Source organism: Enoplosus armatus, chromosome 11 (assembly GCF_043641665.1).
Source record: "Enoplosus armatus isolate fEnoArm2 chromosome 11, fEnoArm2.hap1, whole genome shotgun sequence".
Classification (NCBI taxonomy): domain Eukaryota; kingdom Metazoa; phylum Chordata; class Actinopteri; order Centrarchiformes; family Enoplosidae; genus Enoplosus; species Enoplosus armatus.
The window spans coordinates 7,972,428-7,995,640 of record NC_092190.1 but is presented as its reverse complement, the minus strand read 5'-3'; the positions used below and the strand labels follow the sequence as shown (position 1 = coordinate 7,995,640).

The 23,213-nt window shown below is 42.0% G+C and overlaps 1 protein-coding gene across 3 annotated transcripts in view; it reads left to right on the top strand.

The window, feature by feature from the left end:
• Positions 1-23,213, top strand: part of dachd (dachshund d) — a 90,944-nt gene that overhangs the window by 46,579 nt on the left and 21,152 nt on the right. For 2 of the 3 annotated variants that reach the window (XM_070914515.1, XM_070914514.1), the window contains exons 2-6: positions 748-863; positions 7,252-7,404; positions 20,461-20,633; positions 20,776-20,911; positions 21,073-21,204. In XM_070914515.1, the coding sequence (XP_070770616.1) occupies positions 748-863; positions 7,252-7,404; positions 20,461-20,633; positions 20,776-20,911; positions 21,073-21,204 (710 nt within the window). Of the gene's footprint in view, positions 1-747; positions 864-7,251; positions 7,405-20,460; positions 20,634-20,775; positions 20,945-21,072; positions 21,205-23,213 lie in introns of all 3 variants that reach the window. The other variant, XM_070914513.1, reaches the window with a different exon arrangement.

Sequence of the window (23,213 nt, the reverse complement as noted above, 5' to 3'; positions counted from 1 at the left end):
AGATGTGTGGAAAGTCAGAGGTGTATCTGCTTTGAAGGCCTTTTCTCCTCCACAGTAAGGTGGCACAGTCATTTATCACGGCTGGATCTGTGCCCCTCGTTTGGTGTAATAAAACTCCCCCATCAGAACCGTCCAACAGGTCTGAATCACTCTGTCATACCACCTTCCAGCTAAGGCACGCATTAAATCAAGCAAGCAGAACATTTCCTAAGGCAGCCATTGCCTTTTAATTTCCTGAAGAACCTTAAAATATCATTCATTACCAGAACTACACATATTTGGTTTTTAAAAGTCTCATAAATCAATAGTGGCCTGACTGCAATAATTATAACAAGTTAACATGTAATTTCCAGGCCGAGGGCCGCGCGCTGGATTTTAGCATATGCAAACGAGGCAATTCAAATAGTGTGGGGATATTAATACGGAGGAACAGGTAACGAGGTACGGGTTATGAATTATGCATCAAAAAGTGGTTGATCTTCAATAAAGGAAATGAATTCACCGTGTAATCTAATTAGTTATGGAAGTCTATTATGTTGAGCTGCAGAAAGCAACTGTCCTTGAAAAGAAATTTATTTACAGTACATGTTAGCTATTTGGAATGGAATTGCATTCTGGAGTGCACCAAATGTTAACACCCCCCCGCCGCTGCCACCACCACCACCCACACAACCCCTCCTCCTCCCCCTGCCAGTCTCCTCCTCGTCTCTCACCCACGTTCTCCTCCTTGTCTGCCCGGTGTTTTAGCTCCAGACCCGGTCGGCCTCCGAAGAGGACCCAGAGTGTGACATCGCCGGAGAACCCCCACATCATGCCCCACTCAGTCCCTGGCCTCATGTCCCCTGGCATGATCCCACCCACAGGTATGGTCTGGTCTTAGTCTGTAGCGCTCTGTCATTGTTGCTAAGACTCACTGACTCACATTCACTCTGTCTGGGTCTTTTCTATCCCTCTCTTTCTTTCTGTCACACACACACACACTCATTTACACACATACACAACCTCCCTACCAGTGGCCTCCCCGCAGCTTGTCCTCGAAATGGCAACCAGTCCAATGTGACACATGCACCCAACCACCAGACACCAGCCGCTCACTCGTTTACCAAAAACAGATCCTGTGCTCAACCCCCGGAAACCAAGAGGGGGAGAATAAATTGGAGTGGAGATCTTTTCTCTCAGATTATTCCAGTAGATGTTGCATTTTGCCTTGAGTGCATTCTAATTAGTGCGATTAAATCCACTCCACTGGTATATGTACATAGGCGGTGGTGATGCTAAAGCAAGCTTATCGCCACAAGAATCAACAACAACCGTTTGTGCCCTAACTTACCCCTGGGCCAAGTCTTATTGCAACTAATGCTTTTGTTCTATTTGTGGCTGGCTTCATTGTGACTGCTTTGATGTTGGTGGCTGTAAGTGCTCTGATTTGCATATTTTGCTCTCCTTCTTGATATGTCTTTAATGATATTGTACTGTTGAACGGAGCTTCAGTGTACAGTACACATTGTATTTAACCAACTATTAACTGTAGTACTTTGCAAAGAGATTAAACACCACAGCTGGTTTTCCACAGTAATCTTTGGTGTATAACAATTTTAACAGACTTGTAATTATCCTAATCTGTAAAAACAGTCTGGAAGTGTTTTTTTTTCCTTCTCTTTCTCCAAGAGGCAGCAATGCAGCGTCTGTGAGGTGTTTGAAGTTCAATATTAAACACAGATTGGGCCATCCTCGTGATTCAGTACAATGGAGGCTCACAGGCTAGTGCTTTGAACTCTGGGAATAGGGTGAGGTCACTGGCTATCTGCGCCATGGTATAGAAGGCGAACTTAAAGGCCGGAGTGAACACAGAGAAGGACAATGATGAGAAAGACCCGTGTTATTTAGTGGAACATAAAGCAACAGAAAAGCCTTTTGATATCATCCCCTTTAAGCCCAGAGGGACTCTATGATCTTGACATTTAGTCAGGGTATTCAGGGGGCAGAGATAAAGTAATTGAGGTTTTTGGTCTTCTCATAACTGCCTTAAGCTTCCTAACTGTGGCGAGACAGAACTTTTCCGTCAGTTTCTGTGTTATGATTAAATCATTTATTGTTTTGATTATAGTATTAAGCATTAAATGTCAAGGAAGTTACATATTTTGACAGATTGATAATTAAGTATAATTGACCACACATAAGTCAGCATCTGAGTAGGCGACTAATTGATCTCCCTGTCATGTTCAAATATACTGATTGATGATAAAAAACCGACATTGAGAAACTGTCTTAAATAGTTACACTATCATGTCATGTCATATTAGTTCATTTTTCAGATGAGTTAACGCCTGCACACACAGACAGAATGTGGGCCGACGGCTTTTCCTGAGGCTTCACCAATACTCCCAAGACGCAGCGAAAAAGCCACTGCACCGTTTAATTTGGGCTACAGAGAAAGAGCGAAGCACTCCATGAAATGTTTTGTTCACAGTAGCATGTCATTTCTCTACAGTGTTACATTTGCAAATGCACTATGCTGGTGCTTCCTCCCCAGCTCCTTATCACTCAGGAGTGGCTGACTGGAGCTCAAATTTTGAAAAAGGTCTCACTTTATTGTAGATACAGGACGTTTTTCATTGATCTAATCTCGTAGCCATAGAAGTCAGTACGACATGAACCAACCTGGACCAATGTGGCGTTCTCAATTGACTGTTGTAGGTTTGCTGTGATTTCTTCCTGCAAACAGCAATCAGCCAATGTCTTTTTTTAGATATTAGACATAGACATTAGACACAGACTCAAATCATATTAGATTCAAATCAATGACCATATTCAACACAGTGGAAAGATGTCTTCTTCACACTCTAACAGGACCAGAAAGGCCTATGTGAAACACATTGTTAACATATGTATCTTTGCCCTTGACACCAGTTCCATTTAGGAAAGGACATCTTAATATGCTTAGGTTTCCATTTAAGGAAATACCCTCATATGTGTGTGAAAGCCCAAGTGTGGATGCATGAGTGTCTGAAGGCGTGCATGCTTGCGTTCATGCCCCCGAGGGGTGGGGGTGGGGGGGGTGCGCTGGAGCCTTTCCAGTTGCTGATGCATTACAGGCAGATTGGCCCCCAAATCGGATTATTTGCTGTGGACTGACACCACACTGAGATGACATCTCCTTTAAAGTGGAGGGCCTCCACTCACACTCTGGCCAGTACTTAAGCAGCAGCTTCAATATAATTCATTTATGTCCTAGATATGGCTTCAACCTTTTGAATAAGGCAAGAGTACTGCATTTACCATTAGAGGAATGAATGTCACCTACATCTTACCAGGCTGCATCCTGTACTTTACTGATAAAAAACAATATTTTCTAATGCTGCCTGGCTCTGCCTTACTGCAAGTCTGTGTGTGGATTCCAGTGCCTCGGAGAGCTGGTTCTTCATGCAAGCACTGTAGGTGGAGACATATGTAATATTTATGTTCTTTTGATGTACAATTAGTACGTCAGCTCCTAGAGTGGATCATCTAATCCGGTGCCACTTCAAGCTGCTTTAAAATAGATCCAGTATGCACCAGGTAATTTAGTGTCAGTTCTTTGTGTCTCTACCCCTCCTCTTTCAGTCCGCTGCTTGTCATAAGGTTAGCGCGCTGTGTAATTGATACTAAATTTGTCATGATGTGGATAGCACAGTTCAAGTGGTGCAGTGTACCTAAGAGTCGCGTTGTTCCCAACCCCAGTTTGTCATTGCTGTGCTGCCACCAGTCCATGCATAAAATTAGGCGGCCATGCTCATTGACATGGAGTGTCTCTCTTCCCTACTTATCCTGCTTGCCCGATAAATAAAGTGTGTTTTCATTGTTGCCCATGCTGCAGTCCCTAACAGAGACAGAACAGAAACACAACAGATAAGCTCTGGTTATTTTCTTTTTTTAATCACTGCTAGAGAAAGTCGTAAAAGTCAGTCTTTTGTGTACTGATGTGAAGTTAATCTGATTTTAATTTAATTATACGAGTTAGTTGCGGAGGGCACAGGCATTGGGGTGTTTGTTGTAAGAATGTTCTGACATTGGCGCAGGTATGGGGCAGCTAGCATGTTAATTAATGATGAAGATCCTGACAATATGCAGAGGCATGACAGCGTTAAGCCAGTCGGCTGCTGCTTCCTTTGCATATTAATAGATCCTTCATTATTATTTAATATGACAGCTGCTCCAAGGGCTACCATCAGACCTTGTCTCTGTTATTTGCTGTTTTGTGCTCCCCATGTGACAGTGCCATGCTATTCTCTATTTGTTGAAATGTTCCCTTTTCTGTTCTCTCACTGGCGTGGCTCTCTACATGCGGCTGTGATGCGCTGTTTGTTTTGTGCTCAGGAGAATTCTGACTTGCCCGTGTGCCCATATGAGAAAAGTGTCTGAATCTAAAGGTGACTTTGAAAGAATATATGAGGCAGGATTGTTTTGTTTGCATAGTAATGAATGCAGATTAGCACTGAGTGGGATTGGTCTTGTTGACGTTTAGACTTTCTAGTGGCTTAATAGACTTGTTGCTGGGCGCCAACATCTCCCTGGCTTCCTCATTACATCCACTGTATTGAGGTGTGTGTTATGAGGATATGACAATTGATCTGGTGAAATGAAACAATTATCAGAACAAAGTTTTCGATTTATGGAGTGTGTCACTTAGTCAAAGACGGGGTGGAGGTTGGAGCAGAATGATAAATGAAAAATGGAAAAGTGATCATTCCATCTGTTTCACAATAGTACAAATCAATCTCTTAGTCTTTATTTACTCAGTACACATATGATCAAAACCTGTCACCCTCTTCTTCAGGGGTGGATCATTTCCTTTTTTTTTCTCTTTGTTTTGTTGTTCTTACAATGTAGTCCAGTTTCCTTTAGAAAAAGAAATGGTGAGGCTGCAGTGCAATAAACCACAGTGTTCTCACAGCCAAAGTTAGAGAGCATCAGAAAGCACCGCTGCGGCACTGCTTTGAGCGGCACCTGATTTGTGGGGGGAATTTATCACACAAACAGCCCAGAGGTGATTTCAATATTTACTCGGCAGTCTGTTCTGCATACGTCTCATTTGGAAAACAGTTGACTCTTGCCCATTATACACAAATGAAGGCTGACCTTCAGACTGGGCAGAGGCCACATTCATTATGTGGAGAAGTATCACCTTCTTATGAGGCAGTGGCTTTTTTCCCCTGCTCTGCCTATGCATATTGAACAGCAGCCAGGGCCCATTGCAAACGAGAGGGCCCTCGCTGACATGATGTATACTGTACGTCAATATGGTACTGATGTATTTTAAGATGCAAACAAGGCTTTAAATTATATGCACCTCCATGTCAGTGGCTCAGAGTGACTCTCGCCATCTGCCTATCAGCTGGGGGATGAGAAGAGAGGGTGCCCAGGCCGGTATGTTCTTGTGTTTGTCAGTGTGTGTTTGTGTCTGTGGGTGCGCATGCTCGCATGTATCTATTAGAGCCACATGTTCGATTTCTACCTCTCCTTGTACTTGTGTCTCCCCTCAGATGCATGGCTAATAGCTGCTCTTGAGTCCCATCATGGAGACGTGACAGCTTAGTGATGATAAACGCAGACGTTGCCTTGTTCTGTGTCAAACGTAAGGCAAACCTGCATATCCAGTATAAGCAGCGTCTGTAAAAAAGCAGGTGATATACCGTATTGTGGATATGAGTGATTCCACTAATAGGTACATATCTTTTTCTCGCCGTACATCTTTTGATTTTGTTGCTGGGGTTGGCAAGAGGAGTGGTGGAACTCTCCTGAGACACGGCAGGCCTAGAGGAGCTTTAGCACTATCTGTCCCTGCTGTTTGAGACCAGCCTCATGAATAAAGATTTCAGTCACGTTCAATACACCAGAACCCTGGAAATACTACAATGACAAACCAGTGCTTTATGATCTCTGCAGTGTGCTCAGCATATGTATGTGAATAATCTCAGACGCACTATATCAATCATATCAGGTCCATTTTGATCGAGGTGGACGACCATGTCCAATATTGCTATTCCAGTATATATTCAGAGATGGCAGTGGAAATCTGAATGATCATTTAAAATGTGATGTCAATAGTCATTTAGTGTGCTCATGAAAACAGCAGCCTCCTGCCTGAGGGGAATCCATGTGAGATTCTCAAAGATATTTGGCATTTTTCAAGTGATATGCAGACTAAAGAGTGTATTATAATTGGTGTATTGTAAGATTGAAGTTACCATAAAACAGTATGATCATCTGAGCAGCCTATATTACAGAGGCAAGACTGTAAGAGTACAAATATGTACTTTTTATATTTACATATATATATTTTTTTATTCAAATCTGCCTCAAAGGTCCTGAGTATGTTGAGGTTCTTTTGAGAATGTAATAGAGATCATATTGAATTTCAAACATTCCTTCATGTTTTTTGCGGAGCATATTCTTTAATTCATTTTCACACATGGCCCATAAGTATTGAACACACTCAAAGCCATTAACAAGTGTTAAAGAATAAAAGAAAAAACTTGAATCCTTGGTACATTGTTTATAGTTTTCCATTCTGCTTGATGACTGGCCTTGACACTCAGAAGAGCCCTGTTATTATGAGACACTACAGTATATAGCCGTGAAGAATTTGAATACCAATGTTAGGCATTATTCAGGGCGATTAGATCTGTTGAATACATTAGAAGGTATCACTGAAGTACCCTCGATAAAAAGATTTTTAAAGCACAGTTCTCTCAATGTATTTGTTCACATATTGAACCTGCCTCAATTTTTCTCTCCCTGAAACCTCCCATGTCACACTGTATCACAGTGCCTCTATTATATATACACATACTTTGTGTATTAAAAGTTGTACAGACAAAATGCTTGCATCATGCACTGTTATCTTGACTGCATCTGTTCCCATCAAGGTACAAATACATCAATCTAGTGGCGAGGACTACCGGAGTCTGTGAAACATTCATAAAAATCATATGCTGCCACACACACAGCGATCCATCCCATCAGCATGATAACCTGCTGTGAAGATATCCCCTGTCAGAAGATGAAAAACCAAGCTGTGATCTCATAGGCGCTTATTCCCCATAGTGTATAAAATTATTCATTGTTTTATTATTTCAAAAGTCCTTTTTCTTTGGGGGTTTTTTATTCTCCAGAGCAGGTTTCTAAAAGGTTTTGCAGGTGCAGTGGCTCAGCCCCAGCAGACATGTAGCGGTCTGTAAGCGCTCTGTCTCTTCTGCCTCCTCTCTCCAGGCCTGACAGCAGCGGCGGCAGCAGCTGCCAACGCAGCCATCGCAGAGGCCATGAAGGTCAAGAAGATCAAGCTGGAGGCGATGAGCAGCTACCACAGCAACGCCAACCACCATGGGGCCGACGGAGAGAATGGAGACCTCAGCTCCAGCGTCGGTGAGGATGCCCTTCACACGCACTGTCACAAACACAAACACATTCGCACTCACGTAAGCGGAAGACAAACGCATGCTTCTATTTTATGTTCTTGTACGCAAGTCCACAAATCATCTCTGTGCTAATTTGAAAACAGAAAAATAAATGTTAAGACACTTATGAATCTGCAGCTAGATCTGCATCAAAATACACATATGGATTCAAAATAATGCAGAATGATTTGCTGATTTTTGAAGAAATCTTAAATCATGTCCAAAAATTAGGGGTTTGTAGAGGAATTAATTTCAAGTGAGACAGACTCATGACTTATGAGTTGTGACCATTTGAAGTTTCGTTAGCGCCACCTATGGGCAGAATACTATAAATGTATGCAGGATAGCTAGGAGTAAATGTGTGTTTGTTGTGTTGAAGGGTTAATGCAGTTTCTGTTAATTAGGCCGCTCACAAGAAGTTGGCAACCGATTATTGGAAAATGGTAGGGCGTATCATAAAACCAATAAATAACATTTCTTTTCAGAACTCATGCAAATGTTTAATGCACCAACTTTGGTGAAGAGGTGATGAAACATCTTCTAGGAGTATGGGAAAAGCTGCTTTTTCAAAAATTTAAAATAGGGACAATCTGTTTAGGCTGAAAAGGGTGTGGCCTATACTTATAGACTCCCAAAAAATAAATAACATTACTTTCCATGCTTCCATGAGGCAATAGCCAGAGGTAATAGATAATCCTATATATACAGCTTGATTTAAACCAAATAAGTCACCTTGGTGAGGAAAGACTTGTTTTCTCTTGAAGTGTTACACTGAACACTGTTGAAAGAAAAAAAATCTTCTGAAACGCTAAGTGAAACTGTGAGCGCAGTTTCCCAAAGCTATCAGCTTTTTATAAGGTCTAATTGAATTGCTGGGAGAGCATTGCTTTTTCACTATGTGCCATTTCAATTAATTATTAGCCCTAAAATGCAGAAGGATTTATGTAATATCACACAGAACCACTTAGTGTATTAAATAGAATGATAATGTATGTTAGTGCGGATCCATGAGCCCATTCCAAATTATAAACCAAATGTAATCCCTGTAGCTTTGGTTGCTAAATGGAGGTTTTGATTCACTTACTGTAATAAATGGCTTGACTCCTGAATACATTTCATCAGTAATACTTGACACCATGGAGCTTATGGTGTGCGAGATGAAAACAGGATGTGTTTCTAAGCAGATTTAACAATGCAAAATGCATAAAGTGTGAGGTCATCACTCCAAGAGAATGGAGTATGTAAAAAAAAAAAAAAAACGAGCCTACGAGGTCACGGAAATAAAGATAAATGTGAGTACCAACAGCAAGGCTATGGCAATGGAGCTAATAAGAAACTGTTTTATCTTTTTACAATTTAAATTGTAACCTTGAGCCCACAGCCAGCCACACAGGCTCCCGGTAGAATCATAATTCTGGCAAGGGGGAGCAGCTCTAGGTGTGGGTGCATGGGCCACAGCATTAGCTCTCTGAGTGAAATATATGGCAGTGACGCCTCTCGGCCCCATCCACAATCAATTGGATTCTTTTCCTTTAATATTTACTCGCAGCGATGAGATGCTCGTCTGCATGGTGATGAACAGTCTGCCACTGGCGTTTGAAGGTGACCTGTCAGTGAGTATGGACAAATCTCTCGCTCGCAGAAATGTAGAAAATAAATCATTAGGGGCAGGCAGTCAGACAGGGGCCTCTCTCTCTCCCTCACTCTCCTCGGATTTAAATCAGCTCAGATTTATGATTTGAATTAATGCTTCGTTTGGTCAAAGGAATGGTCGCAGAGACAAATGATGTTTGGTACTGAAACCATCCTAATATTGATTACTGGGTGTCGCAGCAATCTCTTGTTTATATCAAGCACTCTTCTGTGACAGGGTGGCCAGCAGGAGTCATCCTGATAATACGTGGGAGAAATATGGCCTGCTTGGCACCGCGGGGCCATGAAACACAGCTAGCAGCATGCTGTCTTTTTCATCTAGCCTCAGGCTTCCACTCACATGTTTATTTTTAATAAAAGCATTTTGTAATTTCACAAGAATATGAACTGACTTACAAGAAAACGTGATTACAGAATTATTTAACATTCCAAAAGTGTCTCACTATGGCCTGCTTTCACAAGCTATTTTGGAGTGTGAATGCCTAATATGTCTAGCTCTCAAGCCCATTATCCAATACAATCCAAGCTTATAAATCACTTGACTGATATAGCATGAAGTGGGCAGAGGGGGAACTGTATTTGGCTGTAGCTTTATTGGGACTGTGTTGTTCACAGTACTGACTGAGGGTATGACTTCATTCTGTTTTTAAGAGACTCAGACCACAGCTGCTCTGAGGAAATGGACTGGAATTTTATAATCATCCAGCTTAAACTAAGACGCACACAAACGGATGCGTTTACTTACACAAATTATGTTACCTACCGTGATAGGAATTGATATGATAATGAGCATGCTTCAGATTATACCACTAAGGACAGGGACCCATTTAATCAGAAAGAGCTACTACATAAACCCATTAAAAAAAATCCTCCTTGGGCTAAAATACAGGTGCCTCATCTCAGTGTTTGTGTGAAGCAGATCTTTGTGAAGCGCTTAAAGCAAAGCACAGCAGAGACAGCCAGTGAAGGACGCTCTGTTCTGTTTGTAGAGTTGGATTGCCCGTCGTTGTCTTTGTGTTGATGTAAATTGAACAGGCTAATATTTCTCCCTCGCATTAAATATTCATCACAATTAGACCTTCCTGTTTGCATCAATGTTATTAATTATAAGGAAAAAACAGCTCAGTTCGACTCTCAGCCGAAATAACCAAACATCCTGAGTGAGAGAGGGAGAGACAGATAAAAGGACATGATGATGGAGGGACATGAAAATAAATGTAAAGAGAGATAGAGTGAGAGGTGTGTGTGTGTGTGTGGGGGTGTCTTTCTTTGATTTTCTCTCACACTCTTTAGTTGGGCAGAGGGAGCCCTCTCAAAGCACAATGTGGATTGTTCCTGCGCCTCTCAGGAAATGCCACAATTACAGATCACAGACCAAGCAAAACACGTGTGGCGCTGGGCCTTGAGGGGGATAAACAGCCTGCCGTTCCCTCCCAGTGCATTGACCCCAGCCACAACCTTCATTACTGGGAGAGAAAATATTGTCAGCTGCCCACTAACAAACACCTGCCAATTTCAAGAGAAGGAATTGCTTTTTTCAGCCGCGGAAGGAAAATAAAGTGTTTCTTAGACCTGCAGAAAAGGAGTGGGAAGAAAAGATAAGGCAGCGTTCACCCTTGTCCTCTTTTCTCTGTCTCACTTACTTCTCTGTCTTCCACCCTCTGTCTCTCTTTGGCCACTGGGTGCTGCCCTGCCACTCATCTGACTCCTCACCACACAACTCTAATGGAGCCGAAATCCTGTTTGTAATTAGATATGGGAATTCCACTGTCATCAGCCAGATGATGCCACGACCAAATAACTAGCCGACAGACAGAGCCGCAGTGAAAAGGGAACTGCTAACTTTCACATTTTACTGTACATTTTAAATCGATCCTAAAGCTGTAACGCCACATCTAAGCTGTACAAGCACTACTTCAAAACCTGAAAGCCCTTTGTCTCACATCTGTGGCTTCGGTCCAGGCTGCCTGCTCCCAACAGGGAGTGGAGAGCCACATGCTAGGCTGGAGCTGGACGGATGGTGACAGGTACCTGGAGTGTTGCCTGACTGAGAGTTGAGAGAAGAGGTTCTGGGTGAGATGATGAGGAAGCATCATTCTCTCTTCCCAGGGTCATCAGGCTAATTTCTGCAGGCCCCACCCTCATGCTTGTGTTTGTATGTGCGTATGCGTGTTAGTGTGTATGCGTGTGTGCATGCTCGCGTGAGAGAGAAAGAGGGGGCCTTGGCCCCTGAGAGCGCTCTGTGAGGAGACCACAGCTGTACACTCCCAGCAGCTAATTGGTCCTTATCTAGCTGTCCCATTCATCTTCATTTTTTACCAATTACTGAGCATTATCTGTGTTCTCAGTTGGGTATGGGACTTAATCCTTTTTGGTTAAGCTGGTGCTACAGCTTGCAAATTTCAAATGGAGAAGGGGGGGTTGAGGGGGGAGAGAAAGGAGGGAAAGGTGGTGGGGAAGGGGAGGGGGGGCAAAAGTCATAGCAAAAACAAACTCTGAAACTTCCCATCATCCCTCACTGGCAGGAAGCAATCAATAAACAATGACATCACACGAAGGAGAGAGGAAAAAATGGAAGAGATCAATTATTGGCGTTATAATTCAAGTCCTTGTTTGCAAACGTTGCAGCCTCATTGATTAGGCTGTTCTTGTTGCACTCACCATTATTGACTTGTTAAACCATATTTTCTCATCATCAGTGGTTTTACGTTTGCGGTCACACAGATAACAGCGCTTTAAGGGAGCATCATTAATTATTCAAGATGTATTCATTTTAAAGCACAGCGAGTCCAAATCATCCTGTTTACTCTACAAACAATACAAGTATAGTACATTGCTCATCCAGAAGGTACATCAAGACGCTGCAATCTGGGGCAGTTAGCCTTAATTTTCTAAGATCAATGCATAACTAGGCTCCTCTCTATATGGGGTCCACGCTTGGCCATGCTGCAGAGCTGAGTGGAGTCAGCCTGGAGACCACGCACTAATTACTGGAGTGTTTACTGCTCTGCTGGATAGCATTTGTACCATTTTGGATCATATCAGTGAGTCAATGTGCTCTGCGCTAGACAGATAAATAAGACATTAAGATGATGGTGTGTATGAATGAAATTACAGTGGAAAAAATGATCGTCATCAATTATAAAATAAAAACGAGTCTAAAATGGGTCAAATTAACAGCCACACACGGATGTATACCTACAAAACATACAGGCATGCGTGTCAGTGGACGGTCGTGCACACAAAAGCAGGACACATATAGCGACACTGCTCCTGCACTTTGATAGGGATCTGTTTGGTCACACTCTCTGCGCCAGCTGTCAGCCCAGCTCCACTGCTGCGATTTAATTAGTCTGTTTATGTCCTTTCTAATAATAAAGCTCTCTGGGTGGAAGGACACATCCAACTAGCTAGCTGAGCGCTCCAACCTGCTAGCTGCAAAAGTGCTGGTGGCCCAGCGCAGCTAAATGTGGGCCATGATGGAGGATGGTGGCTACTTCCTGCTCCTGTAGACAGAACAATGGCCCTCAGGCTCAGATCTAGTATCACCCCCTACTCAATCCTAACCTTAACCATTAGGGGATAAAGCACATACTGACCTGATATGAGTGTCTAGGGGCAACTTCATCCATCTTCCTCTCTAGCTCTCTTGTGGGAGCCTTTGTCAGCCGAAGCTCTTGAGAGAGACTAGATTGTAGCCATAGGCTGAATAGAATTCATTTCACGATCATATCATAACACCTCTTTCACTGCCACAGAGTATTGTCTTGTCTGATTTATGCAATTACAATGCGGTTTGTTTTTGATTTTCTTTATTCTGATATCAAGGCGGCACCGGACAAAATAGGGTCCGTTTAAGCTGCAAGTGTTGGGGAAAAGGGGGAGTAGTGTTAGTAACTGAGTCAGACACACTGAGCTAGACAGAGTGGCAGAATAGACAGACAGCCTTCCAGCCTGAGTAAAGAGCTTGATGGGTCTCTGTCTCTCTCTTGGGCTTTGGCCCTCACCATCTCTCTATTAGTCTGCCAGGCTCATGGGAGCCAGGTGACAGATAAGTGAAGAACGACACACACATTTTAATAGACATTTCAAAAGATAAACCTGATAATCATTTCTCTTTTTAATGAAGTCTAATGTCCTCGTTCTAATTCCAGTTGCGTCGGCTGTTAAGCATCAGCGTAATACTTGAATATGCATGATTGGGAAATTGTGAGGCACACGGATGTAGCTACTAAAATACACAAGCGCAGACAACTGCAAAAATACATTACAATAACAGGGGGAATTGATTAAACATTATTTCCGTAATGATCCATATCAAGTTCTATCATCTTTTGAGTGGCAGCGGAGTTATAGAGAGGAATAGACACAAGGAGAGACAACACGCTAGACAAACCTCGTGTCATGGAAATATTTGTTCGATTGTCTCTTGTGGTTAGTTCACAATAGCAGGAGCAGAGCTATAAAAAACAACTGACCAGTCGAGTTGTCATCCCTCATCAACATTAGGCCTCATTCTTCATTAATTGGATAGATTAATTTGGAGTGCTTTGATGCGGGGGTGATGCATGCGTTCGGCTGTCCCCTCCTCACTATTCTCTGTCAGGTTGAATTTAGCCAGGGAAGGGGCTGACCTTTGAAAGTGAAGAGATCAACACAATTTGAAAAGACAATGTCACTTGGTGTAAATGTGATACGTGTAATAAATGACATTCAACCTTTCAGTGATGATGAGCTTTCGCAGGTTGGAGAAATGTGAAATATGCTCAGCGTGTAATTGCGTAGAATGTGGAGCAGTTTTCACATACACAGCTAAGATGGTGCAGCATTAGAGGCTGGATATCGTGCTCTCATTTCACTATGATTATGTCTAAGAGGAAACATTAGCATAGAGTAATAATATTACTGTGTACACAATAACAGTAATGACAATACAGCGATGACAACAACAAAATGACAATCTCTTTTACTGTGATTACCCAATAAAGATGTTGCCGCAATCAGGGGGAGAATCAAAGAGCATTTGAAATAGTTGGTTCTGTTCCACAAAAGCACTCTGTTGGTTGCCTGAACCGAAAAGGTGTTTCTTCTCAATTATGATATGGGAACCCTCATCCAAATACAGCTATCAGCCATACTGAGCCCAGACATCTTCACCATCACACAGCCTCTCCTCTGGGACCAAGATAAAGAGGGAGAGAGTGAGCAAGTTCAAACAATGTTAAGGAATTTCACAATCTCAGCATGTCCTTCACAGTGTGAACAAACACAGGAAGGTATTTCTTGATAAATTGTGTTTAGAAGCCCTAACAAAATAGTCATTCCAACAAAATAATTGAAATAACCTCAACATAATGTTAGTTGTTATTCTATCTGTGTACTTAAATGTGATTAAATCCAAACAAACAACATTTTTTTGGACTGCAGGGATATAAAATTCACATGTTACAGTCAGTTCACCTTGAACTCATTTGCACTGCTGTAATCTGTAAACTATACACTGCATTACTGATTTTCTCTCATGAGGTGATTGTAATGGAGGAAGTGAGAGCACAGGAGGTAGTGATGCTAATTTTGTAATTAAAACGGATGATCTGATGACCACATGCAAACCGATCCCCCCTTTTCCACCAAAGAGATATGACGGCAGAGTGGGCCGTGATTGATAACGCTCGTCAATATATTTCATTTCAGAAGCCTTAGTCAAATGACAACTGGTTGTCATTGACTGAAAGCAATCTTTTTAAAAGGGGAGCCTTTGCTAAGTATCAGATGAAAATGATTCCTCTGTCTGCTTGGGTGTCACTGTCTGTAGGAGCTTTATTGATTGGGCTTGAATATATTGCACCCGCAGTAGTAACAGCTGCTTGTAATATCTCTCCTCTCCTTCTGCTCTGCTCTTCTGCTCACCGCACTTTCTCTGCCACGGCTTATTGTCAGCGATCAGATGTTGGCGCTCTCGTGCCGATGTTGCGTATTTATCAGGAGTGATGTGTGACAAATGTAAAGTGAGCCTGGTTCCGACCCAAATTAGAGAAGCGAACGGTGTTCGCTAATGTGCCCTGAAGTCCTGGCTGTCCTGGCCACCCCCGGCCATGTGCATGATTGCGTTAACTAAACCCACCATTGTCTCCCTCACTCTATACGCTCTGTGTTATCAAGCACAAGGATGTTGGCATTGGTTGGTAAAGGTCATTTACTGTAATGAGATTTGCCACATGCAAGCATATGGCTTGATTATTGCCCTGTTCGTTAACATTTTCAGCAAAGAGACAAATAGACAGCTAAAATAGGGGCTGGTGTGGGTGGGGCAACGGCGAAACGTGTTTAGCATTTTCTCTTCAAAGATAGGAAGAACTTTTTTCACAACAGATCTGCCACAGAGATGATTGATCTTTCAATTTTCATAAGGAATGCGTGCCATTAGAGCCAAGGATTTAAATTATCCCATAAAAGTTGCCTGCCTTAGATTTTATACCCTTAAAGGACAAACACCTCTGTCTGTCTCCTTGATAATTTCTACCACATGTTACACTCCAGTGGTTTGGGTAGGAAAGCAATTATGTTACCTCATCAAACCAGAAATGTTTTCTTATCATACTTTCTCTTACATTACATTACATTAGGCATCTTGGCAGGAAATCTTTGCCCACCTGAATCATTGTGTATCTCTTTATCTTGGCACGCTAAACACATTTGGTTTGTTGATGTGAATTAGCTTCAAATGTGTCCAATCATCATGGCTTTTGGAATGTAAAGAATATTCTTTGCATGTGTTTTTAATGTCTGGCGGGCTCCATGCGTACATGTACCTATACACGATTATCTCTCCTGCATCGTTGTCTGAGTGTGTACCCGTACGTTTTCATGTTTACCTCTCCTTGTTACTGTGAGATGTATTCTTTTCCTTGTGTGTGTGTGTGTGTGTGTGTGTGTGCGCGTGTGCGTGTGTGTGTGTGTGTGTGTGCATATGTGAGTGTACAGCAGGTATTTAACAAAGGCAAGATGTTTGCTTTATTATCAACATTAACTGCGTAAACACAAAAGGCTTCAAAGTTTCATTCAATGACACTGAGGGGCTGTGGGTGGCTACATCAAAGCTCAATACCTTCCTCTCTCCCCCCATTTTAATGAGAAACAGGACTCACCAGCCTTGACTGAACCTGCCATCTGTGTGTGTCTGTTTTTTCTTGTTTGCATGTGTGTGTGTGTGTGTGTGTGTGTGTGTGTGTGTGTGTGTGTGTGTATGTGTGTGCGTGCGCTTGTGTGTGAATGCGGGATGTGTTTCTGTGCATATGTAAGCATACGCTTGTGTTGTGTAAAGTGGCACCACGATGCCAGACAACATATTTATGGAGGCTGTGTCTTATGTTTGATCTAATGGCTATAAGGCTCCCTCCATCTCACATGGCAGGGCTTCTGATTTTACAGGAGATTAACAGTTATAGTATAGATGAATAGCTGATTAGTGCTATGGAGAGACCTCTAAATGACAGACACTTTGTCATGAGCCATTCATTTCCTTTTGGGACTGGTGTGCAAATCCTTGATACGACCACAACAAAGACTCTCCGTGTGTGCACTGCCGTCTCACCTTTGTTGGAAAAATACATACACGACATGGGGGCATTTTACAAGCACAATTAGGAGGAAAACGGAGATTGTTTTGTAGCGGCAGACTGCATATGCATTGTGCAGTGAGTCAGTTCATTTAGTTGCTTGACTGGAATGGTCCTGTTCAGTTTGACAGATCAGAGGAGGAAAAAATATCTCAACGCCATGAAAACCAAAGGCTTAGCGCTGAGCAAATCAGCCCTTTGTCTTGTTCAATTCAAATCAAAGGATAACCAGGAATGTTTGTTTGACAACAGCATTTACAATGCATTGTTCTGAAGCCCAGAGCCTCCCAAACAAAGACAGATAGGCTTTAAACAAGTCATTTAATTAGCACCGGATCCCCAGCTTTGGCTGCGCCAACCAATTATACATTCCTGAGGCATGTGCAGGTCCTATTTCACGGGAAGGAGAGGCAGATCCTCTCCAGCCCTGTCTCTTACAGTACATCTCTCCCCTTCCATTTAAGAGAAGGTAAATAGCCCAGACAGACAGCTTCATTAGCCAGCGTCTGAAGAGCGCGGGGCCGATTGTCGCTTAAATAGTGCGCTTTTACTGCAGGCCCAGCCGGCGACCTCCGATCAATTACAGCTGACATTATTGTTTGTCGGGAGCTTTTTTCCTGGACAGAGGGAGTAAAAAACGAGATCAGGCCTGAGCTTTGGCTGGAAATGTAATCTTCCCCCTCTCTTTGGTTCTTTCGCTCCACAAACAATAAATCATTCAGTTGAAGAGATAATAAAGTGCCAAGTAGGAGCTAGTTTAATTTTTGTCAGGGGAAATCTGTCCACAACAGAGTTAAGGGTAAGGGGCTGGCTGCTACCTCCATACCATTTTCAATGACAACGGGCTTAGTTTCTTTTTTCTTATTTTCCTCTGTAGGGTTGGACGGCCAGAACGGCTGAAAGTCCTGTTTAGATGAAGATTAACTGCTGCACAAATCACTGCAGGTTATCATTTCTGTCATCAAAATAAATTACTGCTCTCTTCCTAATCATTTTAAAACATTCAGCATTCAATCTTCTTTCATTGTGATTCTTTTGAGTATCGGACCTACCGTCAGCTGAGCGGCTTGGTTCTGATGTAACAGCTTTTTAATCATATTGTTACTGAGGGCTGTTTTAATTCATTCAATTCATCCTCCGCGATTCAGATCTTTGCTTATCCATGTGTGAACTCCCAAGCACTGCACGACATAATAGCTGAGCTGTTTATATTGGTATTAAGTGATTTGTAGTTTTAATGATGGTAAATAGGAGTTCACCTTTGCAGGTCCCTCAGGCTTACTTCAGGTAAATTACTCCAAATGCATTGTTTATGCCCTTCAGGAGAGAGGGGGAGCTTGTGGGAATTCACCTCTCATCAGGTCTGAACTTCTGTATCGGAGATAAACACTAACTGACAAATATGTTTCTAACGGTTTGCCCACTGGAATATATACACAATATCGAGGTGATTAATGAGTCTAACTAATGCGTGTTGATTCTGTTTTTGGAGGAGGAATTAGACAGAAATCCCTGCATATTATTATTACCAACTTAGAAATTCTTCAGGACTATTTACTGTAGTTGCTTGTGGTCCTTTTATTTAGCAAGAATAAATCTAGCAAATGGGAAGAAATACATATGAATGAAACAAGGACACTTGCAAAAATGCCAGATTCCTTGAATAAACCAATATCCTCCTCACCTGGCTCCTTTCAGCTACAAATAAAGGGATTTGGTGGACCCTCGTTGGTCTGTGGCACATTCCCCTACAGTGGCCTGAATGGGCCTTTATGGGAGAAACACCGCTTTAGGATGGGGTGACATGAAAGGGGCTGGACAGGCTCTGAAAGCGAGACTAATACCACTTACAGCGAACAGAGGTCCAGTGTTTCCCCACCAGGCTGTCTTGTCAGGTGGAGACACATCATCAAAATTCATATACCATCAAGTACAAGATATAACAAAGATACAAGCAGAAGAATTCGCCACGTTTTCTTAGTTTATTGATTTGGTGAAAATTTGGCTGCTGAAGTCCATGTGTCTCTGTGCGTGTAGCTGCGTTTGATTGAATGGGTGTAATGTATCCACCTCAAAGGCAAAATAAGTCTCTTCACTCTGGCCCTTGAGTGGCCTTGAAAGGCTGATAGGTAGCCTAAACCTCTCCATGTTGTCCTACAGTAAGTACCCCTGCAATCAGGCCCTCTGTGGTGTTTTTTAATTGAGCTTAGCCTGCTGAGTGGTAATTGATTCAGTCTGAGCTACAGCAGAGGCGCTGATACAAGGTGCTGCTTGGCTTCCGCCTTTCTTTAATCTCTGCTGCTTTATATTGTTTGGGAATACTCGCCACTGAGAAACTGCATGCCATCTTTCTTATGGAAATCAATGCTTCTTTTGGAAGGAGGAGAATGACAGAGAGGAGTACTTCTCATGTCCTTTCATTTTCAACCAGTGTCCTTCTCTTTAGAGGCTTCGCCATGCAGATCTCCTTGCCCTTTGGCTACTGATGTTTTGTCAGAAAAGAAGAGTGGAGTTGTTTTGTGGATCAGCTTTCTGTAGTGCAGTATCTTTTTTTCCCTCTTTCTCTCACGCAGCTTTTTTACCTTGAACCGGGCTGCCAAGAAAAAGAGAGAAAAAAGGAGTGAAAAATCAACAGAGAGGCTCAATCAGATCCAATAGTGTCTATGAGGTTTTCTTTAAAGGATTTGAGGAAAAGCATCTGAGTGGCGGAGGAATGAGACCAAACTGTTCCCAGTCACTTTTGATCCTACCAGTTCAAAGTCCCCATAGAGCAGAGGGGGAGGGAGGGGGTGCCGTGGTTGGGGGGGGGGGGGGTACAGACACCTAGCTTTGACCTTCTCTCTGCGCTCATGTCCTTTGAAAGTTGGCTTGTTTTCATTAAGCCATTCAGAAGCACAGTGCAGAACCACAGTTTGACTAACTACTAACCCCCTATGGTATCTTTATTAGACATTCTTTACATTTTCGGACTACTAATGGTTACATTTTCCCAATTAGGCGTCTATTGCTAGACAGCAATTGAATAATTGAAAACATTTGTAAGATAGCTCTGATGTTGTAATGGAATAATTTGTGTGCATATAAAAGAGAAAGAAATGAAAATCCCATTATTGTGTGAGCTGAAAGTGACTTTACTCGTTTTGGTCTCGCTCTCTTCTTCTCTCTCTTGTCTAGAATATAGGCTGCTATAATTAGCCTAAAGTCATTGCCATACTGTGGTCTGATGGTACTTGTTTGTCATTAGCACATTTAACTAGTCATTTGGGTAATGGCTTTCAAGATTGCCTTTGTTTTTACAGATATTTTTTATATGTAAATATTGAGACAATTTCCATAATGTGCCCTTTTTATTCATCATAGAATAATTGATGCATCTTTATTGCTGTGTAAACTTTGGTCTTTGAATGACTGTGTATATAGTTATCATCCCCGCTTTCTTTATTATTATTGCAGTATTATCTATTATTAACGTATGTTGTAAAACATTTATGTGTATTATGTTAACATGGAAAGATACCCGAGAAGCGATTAATATGAATTATTCCACTTTTTCTCTAATGGATGGCAGTGTAAAGCTTTAGTGTTATTGGACACCACTTTTAAAGGGTATCTCAGTGGTGGGAATTCCTGATTGCTGAATTAACAGCAGCAGGTTTTGAGTTTTTCGGCCAGAGCCTCAGAAGTTTCCCCTGTGAATATCTCACTCATAATATGCATCATTGAGTAACCAACGACCTCTTCATGTGTCTCAGGCCTGGAACTCCCCTTCATGATGATGCCACACCCCCTGATCCCAGTCAGCCTGCCCCCAGCCTCTGTCACCATGGCGATGAGCCAGATGAACCACCTCAGCACCATCGCAAACATGGCCGCCGCAGCACAGGGCCAGAGTCTGCCCTCCAGAATGGTCACCTCTGTTATAAAGGTAAATTTATAAACTGAACGCAGCCATGCCACAATACTGCATGGTTTAATGCTAACTTCCTCCTTCCTGTGGTGTGATGGTTCAGTCTATATTGTATATTTATTTTGTGTGTGTGGGTTTTTTGTCGCTGCTGGGGTTCCAGGAACGTGTGCCGGACAGTCCCTCCCCTGCGCCCTCCTTAGAAGACAACAGGAGGCCAGGCAGTCACCCATCGTCCCACCGCAGCAGCAGTGTGTCCAGCTCCCCAGCCCACACAGAAAGCTCCTCAGACAGGATACGTACGTCTCTTTATAAGAGAACACAGATAAATGGTGAAGAAAAAAAGCCAAATGTGCTGTCCAGACAGTTGTCGTTTTATCTAATGTACAAAGATGGAGTAGAAACATGTCTTCTTAGTAATGTTCCTAACGCCACTCCTGCTTTGTCCCCCTCTCTCCAGCGGCACACCACAATGGCTTGTCCATGAACCACGCCCTCCTAGGCCTGTCCCCCAACATGCCGCCTGGGCCTAAAGAGGGAGACCTGGCCCACGACATGAGCCATGAAGTAAAGAGGATGCATACTGACAAAGGTGGGTCAGGTTTCATTTTAAAGAAAGAAGTTTGAGTGGTATAGTCTACATGATACGCTGTATGCTGTCAAGGATTTTCAGAATTCCTGCTACAGAAATGATTATGTTCTCTTTTTTAAACATACAATATCACAAAATCTTATTTGAAGGGACTTAAAATGTAGCTTTTAGTTCCTTCTTTGCGATGTTCACAATGTATGAAAATGACAGATGTTAAGAGAAACAAGTGACTGAATACTACATTTGTACATACTACTTGTACTGGACAGGCTCTAGGAGCCTATAATATAACAACATATATGACAACCTCTTCCAATAAAAATCAATAGATAAAGCGCATTGTTTTTAACAATTTTCTGCAAAAAAAACAGAAACAAAACTGCATATTTTGAAAGGCTCAGATCACTTTCAACTAATTTTCAAAAGTTACAATGCACATGTCCTCTGCTGTACATTAATCGGATAGGACTGTTCACTGCAGTTACAGTGAACAGGCGTGGACAGCTCAGAACAGGAAGAAAAAAGAAAGATCGTGTAGAAATGTAAAAGAGCTGCTCTGAGTTGTCTTAAGTAATTATAAAAACATTAACATAAACAGTGCGTCTACTGAATCTTAGAAATAGGTTTTGTATTATCAGATTTTACATCATTAATTTTTTTAAATCAGAATTTTACCATTTTTCTTATATACCAAATTAATACTGATACGTTTACAGAAATGTGAGAAATAAGGAGCCCTTTGTATGAAGCAGTAGACTTGCTCACATGTTACATTTCCTATCATCCCCATTAACTCTGAACTTCGAAATTAAATATTCAAAATTCTGAGCCTGTCATGAGTAAATGTTTTTATTATTAATTGCTGGCATAATTTCATTTGAATGTTGCTGTGCTGTTAAAAAAAAAAGAAAAAAGATAGAAATCTACTAAGCGTGGCGGATTAGATACAAAATAAGGCAAATAATAGATTTTAGTATTCTCTGTTGGTTTTGAGCAGAGCAGGGGCGGGCGATGCTGTGCTGTGCTGGGCTGGGTGATACAGGGTGGGGTGAAGCTGATAATGATATTAAAACCACTATGGAAATCATTGGGCTGTATGTTCCCTGTTGGCTAGGCTGACGTGAAGATCAGTGTTAGACCTTCACTCACAGGGTGTGAAGCAGTGAATAGTAATAATTAGCGGGATCATGAGCTGAATTTATGGGTCACAAACTGTCTAACTGTCTATGCACGTGTCTGAGTGCATGTGTGTGTGTGTGTGTGTGTGTGATAAAAAGAGAGTCAGGCAAATAGAGCAACACAAATAGAGAAAGGAGGAGATTTAACCAAGTATCCACATAATAAATCAACTGAATGTTTCCTCAGTAGCAGAAATCTTACTTCTTAACTGAAGTGCCTCCTCCATACTCAGATAATCAACACAAATGGACTGTAATTTCTTCGCAATATTAGAGGAGAAAGCAAATGACCCAGCAATCCACACCAATTCTAGCTAGTTGACCCACACACATCTACCCGCAAACACGCGCCGTATTATCTTTGAGATTGTCAATTCCTAATATGTCACTGGACTTGATTAGGATTCTGAGCTCTCCAGTGTGTGCACCAGAGGTCTCGGGCTGTGGAAAACATTTTTATAAAATAACCCATTAATGCAGAGGAGTGCAACTAAATTAGTTACCAATTTGCTGAGCATGAATTAATGAAGAGAGCTTCTCCCGGCTCCCACAGTTGTAATTTTCATAATAACCCCAGACCTTTATTTGGCAGGTTGTTTAGTTTTTTCGTTTGAAGGTTTTCATTAGTCTAATGAGGACTGTGCAAGGGCGAGCAGTCAGCACAATTTACATGAGGAAGCTATCATAATAAATGAGGCAATTTGAATAACATGCACAGGTTTATGCAGCGAGATAAGAGAGATTGTAGCAGCCAGATTCAGAGGTAACCAATACATTAGAACCAACTAATAACCAAAGTAATTCCAATAAAAGCTTTAAGTGAAGGGAATA